The sequence below is a fragment of the Acanthochromis polyacanthus genome, chromosome 22 (genome assembly GCF_021347895.1).
Source record: "Acanthochromis polyacanthus isolate Apoly-LR-REF ecotype Palm Island chromosome 22, KAUST_Apoly_ChrSc, whole genome shotgun sequence".
Lineage (NCBI taxonomy): Eukaryota > Metazoa > Chordata > Actinopteri > Pomacentridae > Acanthochromis > Acanthochromis polyacanthus.
In genome coordinates, this window is record NC_067134.1 from 28,714,185 (window position 1) to 28,734,515 (window position 20,331).

At 41.9% G+C, this 20,331-nt stretch overlaps 3 protein-coding genes and 2 long non-coding RNA genes across 13 annotated transcripts; 3 read left to right on the forward strand and 2 right to left on the reverse strand.

Moving 5' to 3' along the window:
- Positions 1-297: 297 nt before the first annotated feature.
- arl6ip6 (ADP-ribosylation factor-like 6 interacting protein 6) lies at positions 298-2,575 on the forward strand. Its single transcript, XM_051943441.1, has 5 exons — positions 298-381; positions 457-660; positions 1,245-1,298; positions 1,464-1,596; positions 1,673-2,575. The coding sequence occupies exons 2-5, from the start codon at positions 513-515 to the stop codon at positions 1,764-1,766; spliced, it is 429 nt and encodes a 142-aa protein (XP_051799401.1). The 5' UTR covers positions 298-381; positions 457-512; the 3' UTR covers positions 1,767-2,575.
- Positions 2,576-2,995: 420 nt separating this feature from the next.
- Positions 2,996-12,904, reverse strand: cars2 (cysteinyl-tRNA synthetase 2, mitochondrial). 2 transcript variants are annotated; one of them, XM_051943363.1, is made up of 15 exons: positions 12,491-12,902; positions 10,767-10,817; positions 10,532-10,649; positions 10,364-10,435; positions 10,093-10,198; positions 9,928-10,008; positions 9,141-9,270; positions 8,003-8,136; positions 7,499-7,566; positions 7,340-7,406; positions 7,079-7,217; positions 6,038-6,161; positions 4,929-5,027; positions 4,026-4,241; positions 2,996-3,933 (listed from the first exon to the last, which is right to left on the reverse strand). In XM_051943363.1, exons 1-15 carry the CDS (start codon positions 12,682-12,684, stop codon positions 3,856-3,858), a joined length of 1,677 nt encoding a protein of 558 aa, XP_051799323.1. In that variant the 5' UTR covers positions 12,685-12,902; the 3' UTR covers positions 2,996-3,855. The 2 variants fall into 2 exon arrangements, with proteins under 2 accessions (XP_051799323.1, XP_051799324.1); XM_051943364.1 differs by lacking the exon at positions 2,996-3,933 and having other exon boundaries at positions 4,091-4,241; positions 6,009-6,161; positions 12,491-12,904.
- LOC127532179 (uncharacterized) lies at positions 10,834-12,025 on the reverse strand. Of its 6 annotated transcripts, none has more exons than XR_007939559.1 (4): positions 11,902-12,025; positions 11,577-11,641; positions 11,317-11,446; positions 10,834-10,926 (listed from the first exon to the last, which is right to left on the reverse strand). It is a non-coding gene; the product is annotated as an uncharacterized LOC127532179 (long non-coding RNA). The 6 variants fall into 6 exon arrangements; XR_007939563.1 differs by having other exon boundaries at positions 11,317-11,511; XR_007939558.1 differs by having other exon boundaries at positions 11,577-11,706.
- On the forward strand, positions 10,920-12,484 carry LOC127532180 (uncharacterized). 3 transcript variants are annotated; one of them, XR_007939567.1, is made up of 7 exons: positions 10,920-10,998; positions 11,064-11,193; positions 11,259-11,388; positions 11,454-11,713; positions 11,844-12,038; positions 12,234-12,298; positions 12,429-12,484. It is a non-coding gene; the product is annotated as an uncharacterized LOC127532180 (long non-coding RNA). The 3 variants fall into 3 exon arrangements; XR_007939565.1 differs by lacking the exon at positions 12,429-12,484 and having other exon boundaries at positions 11,454-11,583; positions 11,779-11,908; positions 12,234-12,350; XR_007939566.1 differs by lacking the exons at positions 11,259-11,388; positions 12,429-12,484 and having other exon boundaries at positions 11,519-11,713; positions 12,234-12,350.
- Positions 12,905-13,481: 577 nt separating the features above from the next.
- Positions 13,482-20,229, forward strand: atg3 (autophagy related 3). The gene is made up of 12 exons (XM_022212960.2): positions 13,482-13,684; positions 14,014-14,055; positions 15,699-15,748; positions 15,953-16,023; positions 16,115-16,222; positions 16,969-17,021; positions 17,108-17,192; positions 17,271-17,305; positions 17,383-17,535; positions 17,616-17,743; positions 18,807-18,875; positions 18,992-20,229. The coding sequence occupies exons 1-12, from the start codon at positions 13,613-13,615 to the stop codon at positions 19,071-19,073; spliced, it is 948 nt and encodes a 315-aa protein (XP_022068652.1). The 5' UTR covers positions 13,482-13,612; the 3' UTR covers positions 19,074-20,229.
- The last annotated feature ends 102 nt before the right edge of the window (positions 20,230-20,331 follow it).

Here is a 20,331-nt window from a genome sequence, read left to right on the forward strand (position 1 = left end):
TTTACAAGTCCGTACTGATTCTGAATTAATCAATAAATAATAATTTCACTTTTCTTAGTTACTTCAGGGTTAGATGGAAGCAACTGATTCGATGTGGCGACCCCTGAAGGGAAAAGCTGAAAGGAAAAGAAGACTTTTCTTAGTTACTCACTTTGATCACGTCAGTTGAAAATAACCACATAAAAACACAGGTTGATACATAAAATATTTAAAGTAAAGACCTCGGACTGGTTAAACTGGAATCAGTAAATGCTTGACGCAACTTCAAAGAGGAAGCATTTGAAAACTACAAAGACGGAACCGCCCGAGGGACAAGTTTGTGTGCGGAAGTGGGAAGGCGAAGGAACAAATGGAAGTCTGACAGTTCCTGGTTCCAGACGGGTCAGTTTAAACTGCGCACAGTCAGAAAAAGAAAAAATCTGTTAATTTAAAAGTCGTTCCATGTGGTGTAAATAGCAGCGTGAGCACCGGGACAGACAGACAGAGGTTCGTCTGCAGACCCAGCGGGAGGAATGACCGGACACGGAGCCGCTGGGAGGCCGGGTAGTCACCGGAGTGGACCCAGACCCCGGGCCGCCGTCCTGCTGTCGGTGCTGGGCTCCGCCGTGACCGTGGCCGCCGTCGGTTGTTTCTGCGCGCTCGTGTACCCCATAATCAAAGGTGAGCGCGTGCACGTGGCCACTCCATAAAGAGGCGTGTTACTGAAACATCAGGTCTGAAAAAAGGCAGACAGTACTCCCACTGGGCTGTACCATAACCTGTATAAAAGCTGTATTATAACCTGTACTATCCAGTCTATGGGCTGTAGAAGGTAATATTTCTCTCTCTTCTATTATTTGACCATTGAAGCTGCACAACTTTAAAGTAATTTCAAAGTTAAATAGATATAAAGTGTGAGAAGTTGTCCTCTAAACTAACTAATGTCTTCTCACTTTATTTCTGTGATTAACCCACACGATTATTACAGTCAGAACACAATGACATTTACATAGCTATATATATATATATAAAATTGTTTTCCTATTTTTCTCCCCTCTCCCCTTTGTAAACAGGACTGTGATTCTTTTAGCCTACAGATTGGGGGGTTTAGCTGATGTACTGAAGCTATCATAATGAACTTGCTGGTCAGTTTACTTGCTGAGGCACCTCCACTACCAAACAGCAGACTGTAGTGGAATCCATCATTTTACCAGCTGCTGATCAGTATTTACTTCTATTACTGCTGCTGTTGTTGACTGTTTCAGAGCTGAGAGCAGAGAGAGTGAGAGCAGAGGACGGGACGGAGCAGAGGATGCTGGGTGAGTATCCGTCCACCGCCCCATCAGGATAGTTTCAGTCGTCTTCTCATAGTTTTAGCTTCATATTGAGCTCCACGTACAGCAGATACTGGGTTTATCAGTGAGTGTACCGGCTCTGCCCACTCTGATCCAGGATGAGTTTGAATAAAAGGTGTGTTTGTGCAGGTTTCTGGAGCATCCTGGTGCTGTCAGTGTTAGTAGGATGTATCTGCTGTGTCTTCTCCTGGACGTTCTCCTACCTGGACTCCTACCAGCCCGGCATGGTGTTCCCAACGCCGCTGAAACTGGCAGCCTTCAGGTAACTCAGCTGAACTTCTGGTGGAACGTAAACATGTGCTGATTAAAAACAGGAATGAGTGTGGATTTTCTCCTAGAGGTGGATCCGGCCGTGGCTTTCACATGAGTTATGGGGTGGCTGTTCTGAACGGCGTCATGGCGATGCTCACCGTCATCTGGAGCCTCTCCTGATACAAGAACAACGTCACCAGGTGGACGACAACTACGGAAAGACATCCAAGACTTCCTCCAGTGATGAATTAAACAGAAAGTTTGGAATGGAAAAGTGGTCATTCTGTACGTTGGATCTATGTTTTACCAGCAATCAGCAAACAATTCAAATGTATTTACAGTATAGAACAGGAGTGAGTACACCCCTGTGCTGGTTCATTAGTACACTGTCTCCTCTGATCATCTGTTAACAGTAAATAAATTAAAAAGACATTGCAGTGAAAGTAGAGACCTGTGATCTCTGACACACAAGCTAACAGTCAACACAAAGTTACAAAGTTTGATGAAATGAGGCTCTTAAAAGGTGTTAGGGGGATGATATTTATAGATGGCACCATAAACGTCTGTCGATAAACCAAAATACTGCCTGACAAGATCAGTCCCCGTCTGCAGAAGCTGGAAGAAGAGGAATCCTCCAGGATGGTGAGGATTCAGAGCACTCTGAATGTTTTCTGCTGTGATAAAGAACAGACCAACAGCACAGAACTGAAGCATGACGGCTCAGGAACGTGTTGATTTTCACCTCAGGGTGTGAAACCGGCTGAAAGAAGAATATAGCAGACAGGCAGAGATGGAAACTCATTAGAGATACACCACCGTTCAGAAGTCTGGGCTCACTGAGAAATGTCCTTATTGTTGAAAGAAAAGCAGTTTTTTCAATGAAGATACCATTAAATTTCAAGACAAATTTCCCCAAGTGGGACAATAAAGTGTATTGTATTGAATTAAATTGAATTGAATTGAATTAAATGAATGATAAATCCAGTGTAGACATTGTTAATGTGGTAAATGACTGTTCTAGCTGCAAATGTTTAATGGAATATCTCCATAGGAGTACAGAGGAACATTTCCAGCAACCATCACTCCTGTGTTCTAATGCTACATTGTGTTAGCTAATGGTGCTGAAAGACTCATTGATGGTTAGAAAACCCTTGTGTAGTTATGTTAGCACATGGATAAAAGTGGGAGTTTTACTGGAAAACATGGAATTATCTGGATGAACTCAAACTTCTGAACTTGTTCTGTTCTTTTTCATGAGGATAATGTGGGATTAAAAGTTAGTAAAAGGTTTTTTGTATAAATTTTAACACCAAGATTCTCCTTTTTACTGCAACCATACATCACTTTAAAATCAGTCTCATTGATCAGTTTGTGCCCTGAATAAAACAGTGATTCCTAAATCCTGGTGCTGTTGTTCTGCATCAGCTGGGCGACTGTCTGATTTATTTAGACTGTAGATCACAGACTGGACTTTGGATAATTCAGCAGAAAAACTACATGTTCAGGTGCAGCAGCTTTGGTGAAAAGGTGTGAATTGTTTTTACAGTTCTTACAGTGTTGTTCTCATAGTTTACAGTGGATGACGTGTAAAAGGTCCAGAGGTCAGCAGCCACCAGCGCTTCATGTGTTGGTGAGAAGATCCACGACGTAAAAAAACTGGATTCATCAACACTCTGAACCCAGAAACTAAAACTGGGTTTGAAAGCTCCCATTTATTGTCTCGTTTTTGTCTTTTGTGTTTAAACAGAGTGGAGGTATGAAGAGCAAAAACCTAAAAACATAGTGGATGAATGAAGTAAAAGCAGCCTGGTTCATACAGAGGAGCAGCAGGAGGAACATCTACAGCTGCTGTTCAGAGCACAGGCTGTAAATATCTGTAGAGCCACACTGGAACGTTTCCAGTCCTGGTAACACCTGAGGGTGCTTGGAAAAGTCAGTTATATTAATTTATAATAATATCATTATAACGGTCTTGTAGGATCAGTGTGCCACTACTGTTCACCTCATTTTAAGCCCAGGAGCTGCTGGATAGTTCATCACTGGGGCAGGTAATAGGTAGGTTCCTTAAAAATAATGTGGAGAAAACCTGGTACCTTCTGTGACCCACTGAGCTTTCATCAGACAAACCAAAAACCACACGGCTAGCTGAACCTTTGAATGAAAGAAGCTGAGAGTTATCTCCTGTTGTTCTGACATCAGGACAGCTTTTATTTTCCAGTCTTTCAGTCCACAAGCCCACATAAAGCATCAGTCCAGAGGTGGAGGTGTCTCAGCTGGACGTCTGCTGGCCTTTATCCTGTCCTCTCTGACCAGCTTTTATCTCCCAGGTGGACGTGGCTCCTCTGTCCTGCAAACACATGAGAAGTTCATCAGTCATCTTCCTGTGAGAGTAAAAGCTGCATCCACGCATTCATTTCCCCGTGAACAGACCCAGCGTACCTTTATCAGCACTCCCAGCGGTGCCAGGGTGTCTCTGAGGCCGTCGCAGGCTTTCAGGAGGGGGATCCTGTCTGGGTAGAGTCCAGCTTTCTTAGAGGATCCTGTGGTGGAATCATCCTGACGAGTCAAAGCGAACGCTCGAACTTCGCTTCTGAACTGTGTCAGCTGTTCCACCACGGCCTGCAGAGATCCAGAGCGGCTCAGAACATCAGCCTCCTGCAGAGGAAGTATGGAAGGAGTCACAACTCTGAATGCTCACACTGTCTGTCCTTCTGTCTCTTTGTCATTTTCTGTCTTTGTTTTTGTTATTTTGTCTCGTTTTTGTCGTTTTTTGTCTTGTTTTTGTTGTTTTCTGCCTCGTTTTTGTTGTTTTCTGTCTTGCTTGTTATTTTATGTCTCATTTTTGTTGTTTTCTCTCTTGTTTTTGTTGTTTTCTCTCTTGTTTCTGTTATTTTATGTCTCGTTTTGTTGTTTTCTGTCTCGTTTTTGTTGTTTTCTCTCGTTTTTGTTATTTTATGTCTCGTTTTTGTTGTTTTCTATCTTGCTTCTGTTATTTTATGTCTCATTTTTGTTGTTTTCTGTCTTGGGTCAGAACACTGAACGTTCCACTAACAGCTACTGAATGCTCAGGTTCCCATCATACCTCTTCATGCCTCTGTCCCGCTGTCTTTCTAAGTTGTAAGTAAAAAGAACACACATGTACACATCGTATACTTCTGACTTCTAAAATGAACCCAGAACTCTCAGCTGTTCATCAGATCTGGACTGATCTTCCTCCCCTGCAGCTACAGAGCTCCTCTGTCATCCAAACACCATTAAAACACATCAGTGAGGCTGTTTTAACGCAGTCTGCCATACACCGTCCTGCTGCCGCTTTAAATGACACACATCCGAACATCTGACCTTCCTGTGCAGCAGATCGATCCCAAACACCTCCAGGACCTCTCTGATGTAGGTGATGATGGCTCCAAACACTGCAGGGCTCCGGATCCCTCCATCGGACTGAACAGGAACACAACAAACCGGTTGACTTTAGATTAGAACATCTGGTCTCAGTCTGCATCTAAACCTCATATTTAACTAAACACAACTCCAGCATTTTAGCTCCACTTGTGGCGACAAAATCTGATTTTTAGATCAGAATCTTTATAGATCAGAACCATTGTGACCTTTAGATAATGTCAGTCGGCTGACAGTTACCGTAGAAACAGGGCGCAGCTGACAGTTACCGTAGAAACAGGGCGCAGCTGACAGTTACCGTAGAAACAGGGCGCAGCTGACAGTTACCGTAGAAACAGGGCGCAGCTGACAGTTACCGTAGAAACAGGGTGCAGCTGATAGTTACCGTAGAAACAGGGTGCAGCTGACAGTTACCGTAGAAACAGGGCGCAGCTGACAGTTACCAGAGAAACAGGGTGCAGCTGACAGTTACCGTAGAAACAGGGCGCAGCTGACAGTTACCGTAGAAACAGGGCGCAGCTGACAGTTACCGTAGAAACAGGGTGCAGCTGACAGTTACCGTAGAAACAGGGCGCAGCTGACAGTTACCGTAGAAACAGGGCGCAGCTGACAGTTACCGTAGAAACAGGGCGCAGCTGACAGTTACCGTAGAAACAGGGCGCAGCTGACAGTTACCGTAGAAACAGGGCGCAGCTGACAGTTACCGTAGAAACAGGGTGCAGCTGATAGTTACCGTAGAAACAGGGTGCAGCTGACAGTTACCGTAGAAACAGGGCGCAGCTGACAGTTACCAGAGAAACAGGGTGCAGCTGACAGTTACCGTAGAAACAGGGCACAGCTGACAGTTACCATAGAAACAGGGCGCAGCTGACAGTTACCGTAGAAACAGGGTGCAGCTGACAGTTACCGTAGAAACAGGGTGCAGCTGACAGTTACCGTAGAAACAGGGCGCAGCTGACAGTTACCATAGAAACAGGGCGCAGCTGACAGTTACCGTAGAAACAGGGCGCAGCTGACAGTTACCGTAGAAACAGGGCGCAGCTGACAGTTACCATAGAAACAGGGTGCAGCTGACAGTTTCCGTGATAAACCAGGTTCATCAGAGCACTGACGGCTCTCGGGGTGTCGAAGTCATCTAACAGAGCTTTCAGCACGGCCGACTTAGTCTCAGCCAACCTGGACAGAGGAAAGACTTTCATACAGTAAAGTCAACACATGTTGGAGTTCTCTCTGCTGCTAGTCATGGTCCTGATGGTTCCACAGAGATGCAGGACTTCATGGATCATTCCAGAGCTGGAGGACGTTTTACATCCCATAATCCATGTTTTAAACCCTAAAACATCAGTAGTTCTGTTAATGTTCTTGTCCTGAGACCAAATCTATAAAAACTAGGAGAAAAGAATGTTTAAAATATTTTAAAACATCAATTAAGTCTAAAGTTCCCCTAATGGATGGATCTCTGATGAAACAGTTCAATTTTAAATCTACTTTTATTGGTTTTATTTTTTATTCAAGTCTGTAATTATGGGAACATTTTAAATCATAATTATTACTCATGGAACGTTTCCCACAACATGTTAACAGAACCTGGTGACGAGGTTTGTGTCATTTTATGTTTTGTTTTTGTCACTTTGTGTCTCATTTTTGTCATTTTGTGTCTTACTTTTGTTATTTTGTGTCTTGTTTTTGCGTTTCCATCCTCCAACAGTGTTCCTACAGAATGTGTAGATCAAAGCTATGTCCTCTCTTCTATTTTCCATCTTTTCATCCATTGTCAGCCTTGATTGAACGTCTCTCTCTACCTCATATAATCAGATCAGACTCATTCTTTGGACTGTTTTCCATCAGTGGTCAGCAGTAACAGCTAGCTAAATATCTAGCTTCTACTGCTGAGAAAAAGATCACATTAGCATGGATTAGAGTAGGGTTAGCAACAACACAGAAAACATGGAATAAAAATGAGCCAATCAATACCTATTATTGATCAATGTGGAGCAGAAAACTGGAGAAGAGAAGGTTGATTTTCCAAACATTCAGACATGACCTCCAGTTCTGCAATGATCCTTGTATATTTCAGACTTCCAAGCCGTTACCTCTCCCAGAGAAGATGCTCCTGGACCGGAGAACGCTGCAGCTGACCCTTCATGTAGGCCTGAGCGTCGTGGATGAAGGTGGAGATGGTTTCCAGAGAGCTGCGAGCCTCCGACATGCTGCCGTCGCTGTAGTCTATAGCTGTGGAGACACCAGAACGATGAAATGATTCACACCAATGCGTCGTTTTCTGACACCACATTACACAGAAACCTGCAGCTGCACACAAAACAAACTCACAACATCTCCGTTTTTATTCACACCTGATCTGTATTTGGTCAAAAGACAAAACATCCTGAATTCATCTGCAGAGTAAGACTCCAGGAAGTCCTGATGGAGGACAGACACAAACATTTCAGCAAAGACACAGAGATTTGTTTTAATAGAGCTCAATAAGTGATGAATAATTCTGAGGACTTTACCTTGATGGTGATGAAGTTCTTTAAAGACTTAGACATTTTCTCTGCGCTGCCTTTGAGGTGTAAGTGTCCTAAAACAGTAAAACTAGTCAGTATTTACAGAGTAATGCAGCAGCGTTAGCAGGAAACTGGATTTACTGTCATCGTTTCTCTCCAACATGAAGAACTGTCAGAAAGCTTCAAATCTGACAATAACAAATAAGTAAATAAATGTACCTATTTGTTTTGTTTTTAATGATTTGTGGCATTCTGACTGCATCATACTCCACAGTTTAAACTACAGCAGAGATACAGGACTTTATGCTGCAGCCAAAAATGAAAGTACACCGAGTAAAAATGTGACAAAAACAAAAACTGTGAAGAAGCGGTTTGGATTCCTGGGAACTAAAAGACCAGATTACAGAATAGTGTCATAGAGAAAGCTAAAAATGAACAAATCTGGGCAAATGATGGAACAGAAAAGAGGATCTGACAGCAGGAAGCCTTCATACAAACAGCCAGGTTCACCTGAGTGGAGGAAGTAGTTGGCCCACTGACCACTCTGATGGAAGGCTTCACTCTGAGCCACCTCGTTCTCATGGTGAGGAAACGCCAGGTCAATCCCTCCAGAGTGGATGTCCAGCTGACTGCCGAACACACAGCTGAGACAAGGACAGGAGAGTTACAGCCGTCATTAATTATCCAGTCTGACAGCACACTTCAGTCCGAAGAAGAAGATTTCCATCCCATTTATCTAAAGAGGAAGAGCTTCCATCACTTCTTCTGCTGCTTCAGCTTCAGCTCAGAGAAGTTTTCCTGTTTGTCTCCACTTAGATATTATAAAAAACCTAGAGCTCTCTGCAGTAAATTAAATGTGCTGAAACCATTTCATATCATTCCTGTTTGGTCAGTTTGACAGGTTTAAAGGCAGTGATCAGTCAGACTGGACCACAGATCAGAAGGTCAGAGGCTCAAACCCTGATGTGGGCCTGAACCTTCCTGACCCTGCAGTCTACAAAAAACACATTTCACAGATGTGTGACAAATAAAGGCTTCTTCATCTGTAGATCTGAGCCACAGACTCTAAAACAGGACTGATCATGTGAGATGCACTGTTCCACCACAAATCTTCATCAAAACAACTTTACTCTACAAAAAAAATATGTCTTTAGCATTAAGTAGATTCTTTAAAAAAAAATAAAAAACTGGAGCTCTTCAGCTGAACCCTGAATGAGTCTGTAACAAAACTCAGAGACTTTCTGCTGAACTGCAGACAGGAACATGTTAAAGACAGAAAAAAACATGTGTTCATGTTGTACATACTGATTACACTTTTTTCAATGTTTCAAAATAAATAATTCAAGAAATTCAACTTTCCTTTTTGATTTCTCCTATCCGATAGCATTCTAACTGTATTCTATTGCACAGGAGACATTAGTGAGTTCCTTCTCCTCCTTGTTCTGTTTCCATGGAGGTGCAGGACTTTATTTAGAAGAGAACAATGAGGAGAAATGTGACAGCAGCAAAAAACACCCTGAAACCTCAACAGTTCTGTTCATGAAGCCTAAATGAAGCTTCTGGTTTTCAGAGCCTGAATAATGGAACCAGTGCTTTCAGAAACAGTCCAAACTAAACCACAGACAGACGAGATGCTGGGAGTCCAAACCTTGCGACTGTGGAACATTCGATGTGCCAGCCGGGGCGTCCTCGGCCCCACGGAGACTCCCAGAACGGTTCCTGAGGTTTAGATCGCTTCCACAGAGCAAAATCCCTCTGGTCTCGTTTACTGGAGCTGCCTGCAGAAGAAAACAGGTTTTTATCCATCAGTGTCCGTCTGATACAGAACAACAGCAGCAAGAATAAAGAACTGATCAATGAGTTTTAATCAGGAGTGAAACTGATCAATGAGAACCGATGTTTTAAAGTGATGTACGGTTAGAGGAAAAATGAACATCTGGCTATTAAAATTTATATTAAAAAACCTTTTACTAACTTTTAATCCCACATTATCCTCATAAAAATGAACAAAACATAAACACGACGGTTCTAAAGTCTGGGGTCATCCAGTAAAACTCCCACTTTTATCCATGTTCTAACATAACTGTACAAGGGTTTTCTAATCATCAATGAGCCTTTCAGCACCATTAGCTAACACAATGTAGCATTAGAACACAGGAGTGATGGTTGCTGGAAATGTTCCTCTGTACCCCTATGGAGATATTCCATTAAACATTTACAGCTAGAACAGTCATTTACCACATTAACTATGTCTACACTGGATTTATCAGTCATTTAATCTCATCCTCAGTGATAAAAACTGCTTTTCTTTCAACAATAAGGACATTTCTAAGTGATCCCAACAGCAGTATCTGTGCCTTCATTCCTGTCTACAGTCATTTCATCATGTGTTAAGAAAGCACCATGTGGATGGAAACTGGCAAAGAAAAACTCACCAGCTTCTCCCTGAGACTCCGCAGCTCCCCCAAACCTCCCATAGCGGTCACCAATGGACTGGATGTCAAAATAAACGTCACCTGCAAGCACACAGGCTGACAAACATCAGCTCATCCACTCCCCCCCCACATCACAAAAGAAACGAGGAGGCCTCAATGATTCACCTTCTTTAGTGGCATAAGCGTGTCCGTTTGTGATGATCCGCTCAATAAACGCAACAATATGCTGCACGTTCTCAGTGACTCTTAAATACACTGCAGGAGGAATCACCTCAAGAACAACGACAGAAGATACAGACATGTCAGCAGACACAATGAGCTGTAGTTCACATTAAAGCTCTGGGTTAGGACAGACGGTACATCCCTGAACAGGATCACATCACTTCATCTGAGATGTTTGAATCAGCTCTGACAGACAGTAAACTGAAGCCCACACCTTTAATGACAGCATGTCCTTCTTGAACTCGTCTTCATACATTCTGGCTACGACGGCTGGAGAAACGCTCTCCTGTCACACAGGAAACACAGTTCAGAACGATTTACACACTCATCAAAAACAATAAGACAGCAGCCATGAGACGTCCTGGTCTGCTGAGATCTTCACCTCCCAGCTTCTCTTGATGATCTTATCATCTATGTCTGTGATCACCATGGCGTGGACGACGGTGACTCCAAAGAAGCTGGACAGGATCCTCTGCAGGATGTCAAACCTGACATAGGAGCTGAGACAGGACGCAGAAACACGGGTTTATCTAAGCCAGATACACAGGTTTAGCTCAGACACTCAGGTGTATTTAGCTCAGATATTCAGGGTTTGTATTCAGTGTGTCTATAGTTACCAAGCATGACCCAGGTGAGCGTGGTCGTAAACGGTGGGTCCACAGCTGTACCTGAACGCCACATGGACAGGACAACATTTCTATTATACAGTCTGTGGTACAGAAGAGGTTAATGAGCTGCTGTGGATGTAAACAGAGAATAATAAACATGAAGCAAAACCTACCAGGTAAAAGGATGTAAACAGAGGATAATAATAAACAATAATAACAAACATGAAGCTAACCCTACCAGGTAAAAGGATGTAAACAGCTGATAATAATAAACAATAATAATAAACATGAAGCTAACCCTACCAGGTAAAAGGATGTAAACAGCTGATAATAATAAACAATAATAACAAACATGAAGCTAACCCTACCAGGTAAAAGGATGTAAACAGCTGATAATAATAAACAATAATAACAAACATGAAGCTAAACCTACCAGGTAAAAGGATGTAAACAGCTGATAATAATAAACAATAATAATAAACATGAAGCTAACCCTACCAGGTAAAAGGATGTAAACAGCTGATAATAACAAACAATAATAACAAACATGAAGCTAAACCTACCAGGTAAAAGGATGTAAACAGCTGATAATAATAAACAATAATAACAAACATGAAGCTAAACCTACCAGGTAAAAGGATGTAAACAGCTGATAATAATAAACAATAATAACAAACATGAAGCTAACCCTACCAGGTAAAAGGATGTAAACAGAGGATAATAATAAACAATAATAACAAACATGAAGCTAACCCTACCAGGTAAAAGGATGTAAACAGAGGATAATAATAAACAATAATAACAAACATGAAGCTAAACCTACCAGGTAAAAGGATGTAAACAGCTGATAATAATAAACAATAATAACAAACATGAAGCTAACCCTACCAGGTAAAAGGATGTAAACAGCTGATAATAATAAACAATAATAACAAACATGAAGCTAACCCTACCAGGTAAAAGGATGTAAACAGCTGATAATAATAAACAATAATAACAAACATGAAGCTAACCCTACCAGGTAAAAGGATGTAAACAGAGGATAATAATAAACAATAATAACAAACATGAAGCTAACCCTACCAGGTAAAAGGATGTAAACAGCTGATAATAATAAACAATAATAACAAACATGAAGCTAAACCTACCAGGTAAAAGGATGTAAACAGCTGATAATAATAAACAATAATAACAAACATGAAGCTAAACCTACCAGGTAAAAGGATGTAAACAGAGGATAATAATAAACAATAATAACAAACATGAAGCTAAACCTACCAGGTAAAAGGATGTAAACAGCTGATAATAATAAACAATAATAATAAACATGAAGCTAAACCTACCAGGTAAAAGGATGTAAACAGCTGTTAATAATAAACAATAATAACAAACATGAAGCTAACCCTACCAGGTAAAAGGATGTAAACAGCTGTTAATAATAAACAATAATAACAAACATGAAGCTAACCCTACCAGGTAAAAGGATGTAAACAGAGGATAATAATAAACAATAATAACAAACATGAAGCTAAACCTACCAGGTAAAAGGATGTAAACAGAGGATAATAACAAACAATAATAACAAACATGAAGCTAAACCTACCAGGTAAAAGGATGTAAACAGCTGATAATAACAAACAATAATAACAAACATGAAGCTAACCCTACCAGGTAAAAGGATGTAAACAGCTGATAATAATAAACAATAATAACAAACATGAAGCTAAACCTACCAGGTAGCGACTCCCTCTCTAGCCAGGATCAGAGGCTCTTTCTGTTTGGTCAGGCTGTTGTAAGTCTTCAAACCGGTGTCAAACCCGCTCGGCTTCACCCACTTCTTCCCTGAAACATGACAGCAGGTCCCATTTGTCCTGAAGGTGTTCAGAAGCCCACGGAGGACCTTCGCTTCCACCCGGAATCTCCACATAGTTCAACCATAGACTGTATTGTACAGTCTGAGTTCAACCCGCTACGTCTCAAGCTAGCCTGGCCTAGCTTAGCTTATCCTAGTGGCTCCTTTAGCACACTGACAAGCTACAGTCACATTAGATAATCATTAAAATACATGTTGCTTTCGCTTGATGTTGGATTTCCACGCACGTTTGTGTCACCTCCACACCTCCGACGACGTTGAAGTTGGTTTCTGATTCACTGCTTCCGCCTCGGCGGTTAAGGGCAAAGTTAAGGGGAACTCCACATGCAGCGTTCAGCGGCTGATTCTGTTTGTTTACTAAATGTGTGTGTCCTTTATTCTGTTTGTGAAGATGTGAAAATTAAATGACTGAATAAATAAGTGAAAATCTTTTTTAAATAGGATAATCTGACTATTTTTTATATGTGTGCACTATTAAACTTACACCTTAATTTTTAGGAAAAGCACATTCTAGATTTATGTTCCAACTTATTTCTATATTTTTAGGACACATTTTTCTGCTTCTGTTTATATTTTTAGGTCATATTTTTCTGCTTTACTTAAATGTTTTGTAGTGTTTATATTTCTGACTGAGTAATTTTGGTTTAGCCAGTCTGTATTTTAGATCAGGGCTTGGTCTTATGTGCAGATAAATCTTCCTTTGTTGCATTTTTACAAAAGGAATAAACGTTTCACATATTTTAATTAAAGCGGGTTTCAGAAACATTAAGGGTTTATTTAAGATGCCGAACATGAGCATCTCGTCGAATAGGAAGCTAACTTCATCGACTCACACGTTCTCGCGAGAGCTGAATACCGGAAGTGTTGATTCGTGTCATGTGATTAGCTCTTGCTGGCAGTCTGAGAGATATGTCAGAATAATTGGACAGGACGGTTCGAGAAGAAGAACAGCTGCCGTTGTATCCAGGAGGACCTAGCGAAGATGCAGAACGTGATAAACACGGTGAAGGGAACGGCTCTGGGGGTGGCGGAGTTCCTGACGCCGGTGCTGAAGGTAAACATCATGACACAGCTAGCTGAATGCTATGAGGCTAGTTAGAGAACCCAGGAGAACATGTCAGGAACACAGGAGAACATGTTACTGAAGGTAAACATCATGACACAGCTGGTTAGATGTGGAGTGGAGATGTCAGGAACACAGGAGAACATGTAACACGGTGCTTACTAGTGTCCACCTGAACGCTATTTAACAGTGAAGACATAAATTTAAAGGAATATCCATCCCTCCTGAGTGTTTTGTGCTAAATGGTTTGGGTTAGATCTTCTTCTGTTTAAAGCTGGAACTGAAAGTGCTGTAAGATGCTGTTTTGTTTTTGATCACAGGAATCGAAATTCAAAGAGACTGGAGTCATCACACCAGAAGAGGTGAGAACTGACTATGTAGCCCTGCATTCTCATACAGTTAAAAAGTGATCAATAATAACTGATCACCTGACATCAGATAGGATTTCCATTTTCCCTAAAAACTTTCAGCTTTTAGGGTCGCGTGTCTCATAACCTATATTTTCTGAATTATTTCTATCCACTCTGTGGCTTCTGGGATGTATTTACTCAGACGTTATTTTGTCATTGCTCGGTAAATTACACCACAGTTTAAATCTAATTCCAGGTGTATTATTTATCTAGTTTCTGTCATTTAACCTGTCCAGTACTGTATTTCAGCATTACCGCCGACACTGACCGTATTCAGGCTGTCACTTTGGAATTGTTTGGTTTTGCTGATTATAAAACACCTTACATTGTTGGAGAACTGACTTCCTCTATATCCTCTGTGATTTCTGAGATTGTGTTTGGTTCATACTTACTGCTGTGGTTTTATTTCAGTCTGTGGTTCATTATTACTGCTGTGGTTTTATTTCAGTCTGTGGTTCATTATTACTGCTGTGGTTTTATTTCAGTCTGTGGTTCATTATTACTGCTGTGGTTTTATTTCAGTCTGTGGTTCATTATTACTGCTGTGGTTTTATTTCAGTCTGTGGTTCATTATTACTGCTGTGGTTTTATTTCTGTCTGTGGTTCATTATTACTGCTGTGGTTTTATTTCTGTCTGTGGTTCATTATTACTGCTGTGGTTTTATTTCAGTCTGTGGTTCATTATTACTGCTGTGGTTTTATTTCAGTCTGTGGTTCATTATTACTGCTGTGGTTTTATTTCAGTCTGTGGTTCATTATTACTGCTGTGGTTTTATTTCAGTCTGTGGTTCATTATTACTGCTGTGGTTTTATTTCAGTCTGTGGTTCATTATTACTGCTGTGGTTTTATTTCAGTCTGTGGTTCATTATTACTGCTGTGGTTTTATTTCAGTCTGTGGTTCATTATTACTGCTGTGGTTTTATTTCAGTCTGTGGTTCATTATTACTGCTGTGGTTTTATTTCAGTCTGTGGTTCATTATTACTGCTGTGGTTTTATTTCAGTCTGTGGTTCATTATTACTGCTGTGGTTTTATTTCTGTCTGTGGTTCATTATTACTGCTGTGGTTTTATTTCAGTCTGTGGTTCATTATTACTGCTGTGGTTTTATTTCAGTCTGTGGTTCATTATTACTGCTGTGGTTTTATTTCAGTCTGTGGTTCATTATTACTGCTGTGGTTTTATTTCAGTCTGTGGTTCATTATTACTGCTGTGGTTTTATTTCAGTCTGTGGTTCATTATTACTGCTGTGGTTTTATTTCAGTCTGTGGTTCATTATTACTGCTGTGGTTTTATTTCAGTCTGTGGTTCATTATTACTGCTGTGGTTTTATTTCAGTCTGTGGTTCATTATTACTGCTGTGGTTTTATTTCAGTCTGTGGTTCATTATTACTGCTGTGGTTTTATTTCAGTCTGTGGTTCATTATTACTGCTGTGGTTTTATTTCAGTCTGTGGTTCATTATTACTGCTGTGGTTTTATTTCTGTCTGTGGTTCATTATTACTGCTGTGGTTTTATTTCTGTCTGTGGTTCATTATTACTGCTGTGGTTTTATTTCTGTCTGTGGTTCATTATTACTGCTGTGGTTCTGTTTCAGTTTGTTGCAGCTGGAGATCATCTGGTCCATCACTGCCCCACATGGAAATGGTGAGCTGAGTCACACGTCTAGGAACCAATCAGGTTTGATCCCTTCAGTAGAAAGCAGCTGCACTTGCAGACATTTGGAGTCTAATCTAAAAGGCTTCTTCGGTTCTCAGCATTTTGAGGCGGTTCTTTTAGCTCCGTGGCCGTCTGAAGGACACACTGCATGACCTGATGTGAAATAAAACTCTGACTCCATCTCCTCTTCAGGGCCACAGGAGAAGAAGTGAAGGTGAAGCCGTATCTGCCTCAAGATAAACAGTTTCTCCTGACACGTAACGGTAAGAGGTGGACTTAAGGCCAGTCTGTCCCATCAATCGTTACCCCACTGACAGTTTCTGACGTGTTTAACTTCCCCTTTCTGCCGAGCAGTTCCGTGTTACAAGCGCTGTAAACAGATGGAGTATTCAGACGAGCTGGAGGCCATCATAGAGGAGGACGATGGAGACGGAGGCTGGGTGGACACGTACCACAACTCAGGTTGGAATCAAACAAACAACCTGAACGTTATCAGCTCTGTTCAGTCACTAACCCAGGAGGCTGGTGGACTTCTGGGACTCACTGAAGTCTGTTAAAAACCAGGTCAGCAGTAATTAGGGCACAAATCCAGTAAAACCAGTTTTTCCAGAAGATACAATAGAAAACGTTCTGCGAGCTGATCTGGGTTAGAAGTTTGGTATCATTTTTTTTATTAAATCATGCTTCAGATGAAACTTTGATCAAACAGTGGTAAACATTTTCTACCACTAAGAGGAGATGTAACTTATAGCAGACATGATAAAACCCACTGGAAGCTTTTAAAGGCACGTTTTCTGACAAGTTTATCAAAGTTACACCATTTATCAGAACTAACAACAGAACTAATCACCTGTCAGCAAAATGATCCAAAATAAGCTTAAGATTGTGATTATCAATGAAATGTTCATCCGGCTCAACTGAGAATTTACCAAAAATAAATTTGAGGTCACCACAAACTAAATGAAAAACTACAATTTTATGCTCCTTCCTGCAACCACTGAGAATCAACAAGCTGCAGATAGCAGACAAGTGTGGGAATTAGAAATACAAGCAGTGAAATATCCACAATAAGGCGAGTTCCCATGAGCTGTAGGTAAAACTTTAAGTGTGGAGAAAAATGAACAAAAATGTGAGCGGAGTGAAAAACGCAGCGTTGAAGATGTGGACGTGTTTGAGCTTGTAAAAAAGTTCTGAATGTGTTTCTGCAGGTGTGTTAGGAGTCACAGATGCTGTCAGGGAAATTTCACTGGACAACAATAAGGTATGGTTCTGATTTTTTATTTTTTTTAAACATGAACCTGAAGCTCCAGACGTCAGTTCTTGTTTAATCGATCTGATGTCTGTCAGGACAAGAACATGAACGCCACGTCTGCAGCGTGCTGTGATGATGATGACGATGAGGATGAAGACGGAGAGGCAGCAGATATGGAAGGTAGATGAAGCAGACGTTTCATTTCCTCCCAGCAGCCTGAGGTGGCGCTCATGTTCTGATGCTGTGCTGTCTTTTCAGAATACGAGGAAAGCGGGCTGTTGGAAACAGACGAGGTGAGCTGAGAGCGTTTCACTGACGGTCTGACCTCATGTCCCTTATCTTCATCAACCGGCTGCTTCTCTGTCTCTAGGCCACTCTGGACACCAGTAAAATGGTAGAAACCAAAGCTAAAGCAGAACCTGGGAGTGAAGACGCCATCCTCCAGACCAGAACGTACGACCTGTACATCACATACGACAAATACTACCAGACCCCCCGACTCTGGCTGTTCGGATACGATGAGGTACGTCCCTCTGTGGAGCCTTTATCTGCAGGTGGAACCTTTAGAGATCACATGAAGTCACAGAGTTTCATGTCTGCCAGGACAAGCAGCAGCTGACTGTAGAGCAGATGTACGAGGACATCAGCCAGGACCACGTGAAGAAGACGGTCACCATCGAGAACCACCCCCACCTCCCTCCACCCGCCATGTGCTCCGTCCACCCCTGCAGGTGAGGAAACAACCGGAACATTCTCTCTTTAGATACACGAATGGAGGTTATAGCACGCCCCGAGAGGTCCTCTGGTCCAGAACCTCTGTGTGTGTGTGTGTGTGTGTGTGTGTGTGTGTGTGTGTGTGTGTGTGTGTGTGTGTGTGTGTGTGTGTGTGTGTGTGTGTGTGTGTGTGTGTGTGTGTGTGTGTGTGTGTGTGTGTGTGTGTGTGTGTGTGTGTGTGTGTGTGTGTGTGTGTGTGGTGATACAGCTGATCGCTGCTGCTTGAGACACACGTCTCCATTCTGATCACAGATGTATTAAAAATGACTCCTGACACACACATGTTTTGCACACACTGTTGCTCAGTGAAATCTGGCTACAACCGTGTCAGACCAGTAGTGCAAACGCGGAAATGCCCAGCAGCAGCCGACCACGTGAGTTTCGTGTTGCGGTGACGGACTGGCTTGGCTCCGTGCCAAATCAAATTTTCAAAATCATCTGGTGGGCCAGATATTATTCCTGACGGGCCAGTTTTGGCCCGCGGGCCGCCAGTTGCCGACCACTGCCCTAGGAGGTCCTCTGGTCCAGAGCCCCGTGGTTCAGAGCATTTTAAGGAGGACCAAAAGATCTTAGGCAGGTGGTGCTGATGTTGTCCCTGATGGTGTAAATGGTTTCAGCAGCAGCACTGACGTTAGCTGCAGTGAATTCAGACAAACTGGTTTACAGACGCCGTTAGCATTCAGCCTCCACATGAGCACAGGAAGATGAAGATTTGTTTGAAAAAAAAACACAACTAATGGAAAATGAATCATGATTTTCACTTCCTCCAGCTAAATAAAAGACAGAATGACATTAAGGTTTACCTCTTCACATATAGAACAGCCGTTATGGATAAAGTCACTCGTTTCAACGCCTTCGCTCACTGTTTTCAGTCATTTTCAGTCTCATACTGTCTGAGCTGGAACACTTCCTCCATCAGCAGCAGCACAAACAGTGAGAGCAAAGCCACATCTGACTGCTTTTTGGAAAACCAACGATTCATTCTTTCCAACCTGCTGCTGATGTGATTTTTGCTTTCAGACATGCTGAAGTGATGAAAAAGATCATTGAGACGGTGGCAGAAGGAGGAGGAGAGCTCGGAGTGCACATGTATCCTTAGAAAGTGTTTTTACTGAAACATGTTTGTTCTGTTTCCGTCTGGGAGGAGATGTTGATGTGTTCCAGTGCTGTACCTTCCCTCCATGCTCCTCAACTCAGACCTCCAGGTATCTTCTGATTTTCCTCAAGTTTGTGCAGGCCGTCATTCCCACAATAGAATACGATTACACGAGACACTTCACCATGTAGCTGCAGCGCCTGTGGATCAGACCAGAGGATCGTCAGGTTCATCTCTGAGCGTCCAGCGGTGGCATTAACAACACAACCTTCTACAAACTCCGACCAATCTTACTTTCACAAGCAGCAGTTTGACTCGCTTCTGTTTTTTTTTTTTTTTTTGCTTGTAGCGGAGCAGGCTAGCAGTTCCCTCTAGTTCCAGTCTGTATGCTAAGCTAGGCTAACGCATCTCTGTACTTTACTCACAGAAATGAAGCTGAAATTCATCCTCTCATCTGACTGTGGGTAAATCTGCAGACGAGTTACGGCCCTAAAACCCTCTGATGTTTCTGTACAGGTTTAGAGTTCTCAAAACTGTTTCAGAAAAGAATGAAATCTGGTTCGTCACAGTAAAACGTTCTGCTTTGAGTTCATAAATTCAAACTGTCTCCAGTGATTCTGCAGCAGAAGCTTTAAAGCACAACACTGATGGTTTCTCCTCTTACAGTCACACAGCAGCAGCTTTCACTCATGAATGTAAATCCAGGATTCACTCCCCTTCTAGCTTTGGTTTAAACCAGCCTGTCTGCAGGTGGCGCTGTCAGAGCTTTTCCTGCCTGCTGCAGCTAAACGGCTAACAGAGAGTGAACTATCTCCTGTATAAATTATATTCAGAATCTGGAACGCAGCATCGATAGAAGCTTCCTACTGTTAATATTGTTCCCGTGCTTCTCTGCTGAGGTTTATTGCTTCCCTTCTACCGCACTGAGTCATTTCTGAACCTCTTTAATCAGCTTTTGATGCCAGTTTGTCTTAAAGCTGCAGAGTCTGAATGTGTCGAGGCTTTCTTGGACACTTTTCTTTTAGAGAATTTCTTTCAGTCTTGCCTTTTCCTCTTTTAGCGTCATGTGAAGGTTTGCTGTGACCAAAACAAACAGAATTCTTTAGTCAGCTTGTTGGCTTACGTGGCTTTGAGTTACAAACTACATCCAAACAACATATTTCTGGCAGTAAACGGTCAAATAAAGCTTCAGTAATCTGCGCTCTGCTCTCCTTGGTGTCTGTTGGTTGGATTAAATATTCACTGTACCTGTCGGTCCGTCTCCTGGTGTAAACTGTTCGGTGGAAACACTGGACCATTTCAAAGTAAAGTACATTTATCAATAAAGAGTTTCCCAAATATTAAAGACCCAATGCTGTTTGTGTATTTATTTATGGAGGGGGAAAATCTGGAAGGTCAAATCCTCCTAAGTACCTTCATAACATACAATATTTGAACTAAAATACGTAT

Coding starts and splice junctions, on each gene's coding strand:
- cars2 (XM_051943363.1), bottom strand. CDS start 12,684: ATGTGGAGATTCCGGGTGGAAGCGAAGGTCCTCCGTGGGCTTCTGAAC. Junction 10,650..10,766: donor GCTCACCTGGGTCATGCTTG/GTAACTATAGAC, acceptor GTCCTGTCTCAG/CTCCTATGTCAGGTTTGACA. Junction 9,271..9,927: donor GGAGTCTCAGGGAGAAGCTG/GTGAGTTTTTCT, acceptor TTTCTTCTGCAG/GCAGCTCCAGTAAACGAGAC.
- atg3 (XM_022212960.2), top strand. CDS start 13,613: ATGCAGAACGTGATAAACACGGTGAAGGGAACGGCTCTGGGGGTGGCG. Junction 13,685..14,013: donor TCCTGACGCCGGTGCTGAAG/GTAAACATCATG, acceptor TTTTGATCACAG/GAATCGAAATTCAAAGAGAC. Junction 14,056..15,698: donor GAGTCATCACACCAGAAGAG/GTGAGAACTGAC, acceptor GTTCTGTTTCAG/TTTGTTGCAGCTGGAGATCA.
- arl6ip6 (XM_051943441.1), top strand. CDS start 513: ATGACCGGACACGGAGCCGCTGGGAGGCCGGGTAGTCACCGGAGTGGA. Junction 1,299..1,463: donor GACGGAGCAGAGGATGCTGG/GTGAGTATCCGT, acceptor GTGTTTGTGCAG/GTTTCTGGAGCATCCTGGTG. Junction 1,597..1,672: donor CTGAAACTGGCAGCCTTCAG/GTAACTCAGCTG, acceptor ATTTTCTCCTAG/AGGTGGATCCGGCCGTGGCT.